This window comes from Zea mays, chromosome 4 (genome assembly GCF_902167145.1).
Source record: "Zea mays cultivar B73 chromosome 4, Zm-B73-REFERENCE-NAM-5.0, whole genome shotgun sequence".
NCBI classification, from domain to species: Eukaryota; Viridiplantae; Streptophyta; class Magnoliopsida; order Poales; family Poaceae; genus Zea; species Zea mays.
The window spans coordinates 135415415-135420402 of record NC_050099.1 but is presented as its reverse complement, the minus strand read 5'-3'; the positions used below and the strand labels follow the sequence as shown (position 1 = coordinate 135420402).

The window sequence follows — 4988 nt, the reverse complement described above, 5'->3', positions numbered from 1 at the left end:
CAAGTACAACCCCATTTATACCCCATATAAATGACTCGTATTTTAAAGGATATTTAAGATGCTAATTACAAAATTGCATAAGAGACATATTTTGAGGAATGAACGTCTTTAGCATGGTTCTTTAGATACGGTTCCAGTTATATACAGTGGTGAATCTAGCCGAAAATATTGTCGGGCTCATCAAAAGTAACTTTGCTATATTATACAATTTTTATAAACTTTAACAGTGTTTTGCTAAAGGATTATAAAATTTATCGGGATCGGTTAACCCCGATAAACACCTCTAAATTCGCCCCTGGTCATATAACCCACATAAATCAGCCTTATATTGAGATGTTCTAGTGAATAAGATATAAGATTTAGATACATTAGGTTGTATGAACCAGTTTTTTAGGTATATCTAATATTTAGAGAACTGTAATATATTATTTACAGATACGAGGAGTAAGTTCCCAGCGCAATTTCTATCTTTATTGTTGCCATTGAATTCACAACTACATGCAATGCAAGGTACAATTTGCCTTGGAATTATAACTCAAAAGGGGAGGAGCCGAGAAAGTACTAGTAGAAGAGACAAACAGATCACCCTCAGAAAAGAAAAAGGCAGGAGATCACAGGACCTAAGTACCTAACCATGGCTGCTACTAGTGGCTAACGCCGTTTCTGCCCAGCGGCCACAGCCTGCTGAGCATCCGCTTCGGCTTCCCGGCGGGAAAGGCGCAGAACGCCCTGAACCGCAGCGACGCGCTGCGCGCCACGCCGGCCTTGCGCGCGAACTCGTCGGCGTCACGGTCTTCGTCCTCCGCCAGCTTCATCCGCAGCGTGGCGATCTTGGACGCGGCGCGACGGAGGCCCTCCACGCTCCAGTCGCCGCCGGGAGACGCGCCGGCGGCCAGCGCCCGGAGCCGCTGCTCGTCGGCGCGCTCCGCCTCCTCGTCCTCGGACGACCCGGACTTGGACAGCAGCGCCCGGATGTTGCTCGGCAGGTCAGCCGCGGCCAGGGCGTGCGCGCCCGGCGCCAGCGCCGCGGCGCGCGCGTGCTCGAAGAAGAGCACCTGCACGACCACGCGCAGCGGGAGGAGCTCGTTCTGCGCCGCGTGTGTGCACGCTTTCTCCGACAGCTTCCGGCAGTTGAGCACCCGGCACAGCCGCTTCCTCGCGCTTTTGCTCATCTCCGGATGCGCCTAATAAAGTTAACCAAAAGACGAAGATTAATACAGTAATAAAGATCGACGCAATGTTTAATCACAGCGCAGAAAATTATCTTGTCACATAATCCAAAGTTGAGTTTTTTTATAACCACGGATGGAAATGCAGAAGAAAAATGGGAGACCTTGAGGTATGTGTCGACGACTTTGTACATGCCATCGTGCTCCGGCCGGGCGCTGTCTGGCACGGCCTCGGCAATGGCGAGCAGCTTGTCCAGCGGCATGTTGGGATCCTTTGCCGCCTCAATCAAGAACCCGTCCACCAACCTGCCCACCTGCACCAGAGCGCCCTGCGACACGGGTGCGGCTGACAGGGAGCGTCGCGTGCCGTCGAAGCTCACGCTCTCCGCCGAACGTGACCGCCGGTGCCCGGCCGAGTGCGCCGGGCTGTCGTCGGGGCTCCCGGACAGAGCCAGCGCCGGCGGGACCGCCGCGCACCGCAGTGCGAACTCGTCGATGATGGCCGACACGGCGTCCACGTCGTACAGCGTCTCGCTGACGCAGGACAGCGACGGGATCAGCAGGTCGGCGACGCTGGCCTCCTCCAGCTGCCACGCCACCCTCTTGACCAGCTCCGCCTTGGACGCGCTCAGGATGTTGGCAGCCTCGAGGAGCCTGAGCAGGAAGCTGCAGGAGACGGCGTCCCTCTCCGCTGGGAGCAGGCTCACGATCGTCTCGAGCAGGAGGCGGTGCCTCGTGGTGACCTGCTTCACGACCGCACTGCCGGCGTCGTGGTCGAACGGCTGGCCCGCCGAGAGCCCGTGCCCATCCTTGGCGACGTTGGGCAGCCAACGCCGCGCGTACGCCTTGAGCGCGTCGCCGACGGTCCTGTCGTGGATGGCACCGGTCGCCTTGACAGCGACTATGATCCGCCAGAAGAGGTCGACCCCGAGCTCGGCGATGTCGTGCGCCCACCACGGCGACGCCGACGTCGACCTAGACGGCAGGGCGGTATCCGGGCTGGCGATGAGGGCGGCCACGGCGTCGACGCAGCGGGACGTGAGGCCGAGGTCCTCGCAGAGCGGGGCGTAGTGGCGCGTGGAGTGCAGCACGCCCAGCGCGTCCTTCCAGCGCCGGAGGAGGCAGGAGGCGAGGAACGCGTCGAGCTTGGCGGCCAGGTTGCCCCTGTCGGTGGCCTCGGACATCCCGAGGTGCGCGGCCGCGCACCGGAGCGGCACGAGGTTGCGCGCGCTCACTGTGACGGTGATGCCGTAGCAGAACCTGGCGCAGGCCTCGAACGCCTCACCGCCGCCCGGGAATCCCCGGAGCTCGACGACGTCGCCGGCGACGGCGTCGGCGCAGAGCGCTTGCAGGAGCATGCATTTCGAGAGCAGAGGGAACTGCGGCATTCAGGCACGGCACGCACAGGACAGTGCCGAGAAACAAAGGATCTTAATCAGACATGGAAATTGGAATTCAACATAGGGGAACTCATCAGATGCTCATCCCATCAGGGAACTCGGAATCCATTATGGAACGATCCTAAATCAAGGATTCCGTTCTCTGACCCTAGAGTTGATTACCTTGTGGAGATGGTAGAGGCAGTTATCCACAAGGATCTGCAGGTCTGTGGCCACCTCTGTGCAGACAGACCTGGACGCATGTACACGAAAAAGGACACCACACAGTCAGCGCAGCGCACCATGGACGCACGGAGAACCTGACGGAAGCGAGACCCCAAATCGCAGAGCAGCACCTCACGGAGCCGGCGGTGAAGAAGGTGTCCGGGCGGGTGCCGAGTTTCATAAACTTCATCCTGGCCAGACAAGGCCAGGCCAGGCCGAGCTCTCCTCTCTGTCTCGGTGGCTAGCGATGCCAAAACGGGAGTCTGAACCTTTCCAGTGGACAAGAAGGAGAGGAGTTGGTTACAAACGCTTTGGCCGCCTAACTTCGTGTAGAGCCCTTGGAAATGGCTCTTTGGTGCCTAGCTCTGCCTGTACCTATGTCATGGCGAGGTGGTTGGGGCATTGGAGGGAGGAGAGAGATGGAGAGAAGAGAAGGAGAGGGACCCGAGGTGTCTTCAGATCTTGATCAGGAGTTTCGGAGAATATAGCGCCGCCTCAGCTGCTGCCTGCTGCGGTCTCGTGCTCTCGAGTCCTCTGCGGAACGGAGCAGCTTGCTTTTGTGTGGTTGGCGATTGGCATGGAAGAAGGCTATGCCATGCCATGCAACATCGGCCTCGAAAGAGGGACCCGAGTGGCCGTGCAGGAGTCAAGATGGATGAGCTCAGAAATGGTAGGATCTTGCATGGCTTGTGTCGGGGACCGGATGGGCTCCGCGTTGCAGGGCCGGGCTGGCACAGCGTACCCGGCCGTGGTCAGTTCTTGCATGTTCTTGACTGAGTACAAAGATGCAAAACACGCGCTATTTTATAAAAAACTGTTGACACTGATCCGAGCGTCAATCACTGCATTAATAACCGACGGCGGTGCTATCTGTACAGACGTGGATGGTCCGTGGCCATGGGTAGGATGATCCGCGAACTGACGCAGGGCTCAGGTTCCCTGCCTAACGGGCCGGACGGTCCGCGCCCAGGGCTGGCCCTGAGCCTATGCGACGGAGGCGACGGCCGGGGCCCAAAACTATTAGGGGCTCAATATTTAGTATCTATAACACCATATAATATACCAGTTTACACTTTACAAAACTCATCCAACCAAATAACCCACACACCTATAATATTTACGAAGTCCATCAAACAAATTGCACCCACATTTAACATAACATCAAAATTAACGGTTCAGATCGTTGAATAATATCATCTCTTTTGCTCACTCAAATCTAGTGAACAATATTATTTGATCATCCTTTAGCCCTCCCATCCTCGCGTCCCCACCGCCATCAATCCCTCTCCTCGCGCCACCACCGTCATCGTCCACCCCTCTCCTCCTCTTCCCAGGAACATAGCGTTAACATGGGTTATATGCTAGTAATAAAATAGTATAGGTAGCCAACAAGGTAGGAGGGCTGGGCACACGGACGCCCCGCGCACACGGACCACGTGGCACGCGTTGCCCACTGCCCAGTCGTCACGCTCACGTCCCCGAGCGTCTATGAGACCACACCCTCCACGCGATCGTCGTTCGCCATCTCGCCGATTGTGGCGGAACTGCCCGAATTATTCCAACTTAAGTGTTCAAGTCCCGCCTTAGAGGCTAGACCACACTTAAATTGGAATAATTCGGGCAGTTCCGCCACAGCTGGTATCGGAGCTTGTACCACCACAGAGGAATCAATAAAATATAAATACCATCAAATTTTCTAAATAAAACTTGATAGAAACAAGGTTGGATAGATAGTAGGACGAACAGGATAGACCTAGGACGTGAAGCCTTAGGTTAATAGAATGGTAGCTAGGTGGCTAAGTAACTAGGCCCTACAGGCCACTTTTACAGGATGGGAGATCCTCCCTATTCCTTTTGTCTTGTGGCGAGGTCGTTCAGGACGAGCATGCATGCATTCATAATTAAGCAAATGGCTAACTGAGAAAAGGACTTAAAAAAACAAGATAACAACCAACTAGGTCCCTAGTGCCTTTTTACTTAACTAGAAAAGGGCTGAGTTTTAATTTTTCCTTGTTCTTTTTATAATCCTTTTCCTTTTACTTACGCTTAAACGTACACAGATGACTTCCCACGGATCCTCCGATGATGGAAATGCACTGACCCACACTGACGGGCTTGCACGAGAGGGCTTTCCCCGCATTTTGTGGGAAGTACTTCAGGGGGCTGGATACACGACACCCCCTCAGTACGCGGTGCAGCAGTTCGAGAAGCACCG

The 4988-nt window shown here is 55.3% G+C and overlaps 1 protein-coding gene across 1 annotated transcript; it reads right to left on the bottom strand.

Moving 5' to 3' along the window:
• Positions 1-445: 445 nt before the first annotated feature.
• On the bottom strand, positions 446-3536 carry LOC103653708 (BTB/POZ domain-containing protein). Its single transcript, XM_008680537.2, has 4 exons — positions 2905-3536; positions 2732-2801; positions 1334-2548; positions 446-1184 (listed from the first exon to the last, which is right to left on the bottom strand). Exons 1-4 carry the CDS (start codon positions 2961-2963, stop codon positions 645-647), a joined length of 1884 nt encoding a protein of 627 aa, XP_008678759.1. The 5' UTR covers positions 2964-3536; the 3' UTR covers positions 446-644.
• Between the last annotated feature and the right edge of the window lie 1452 nt (positions 3537-4988).

Bases quoted from the DNA above. Each gene is read 5' to 3' on its own strand.
- LOC103653708 (XM_008680537.2), bottom strand. From the start codon at position 2,963: ATGAAGTTTATGAAACTCGGCACCCGCCCGGACACCTTCTTCACCGCC. The intron at 2,802-2,904 runs GTGCTGCTCTGC...ACATGCGTCCAG, and splicing joins TTCACCGCCGGCTCCGTGAG to GTCTGTCTGCACAGAGGTGG. The intron at 1,185-1,333 runs GTCTCCCATTTT...TAACTTTATTAG, and splicing joins TCGTCGACACATACCTCAAG to GCGCATCCGGAGATGAGCAA.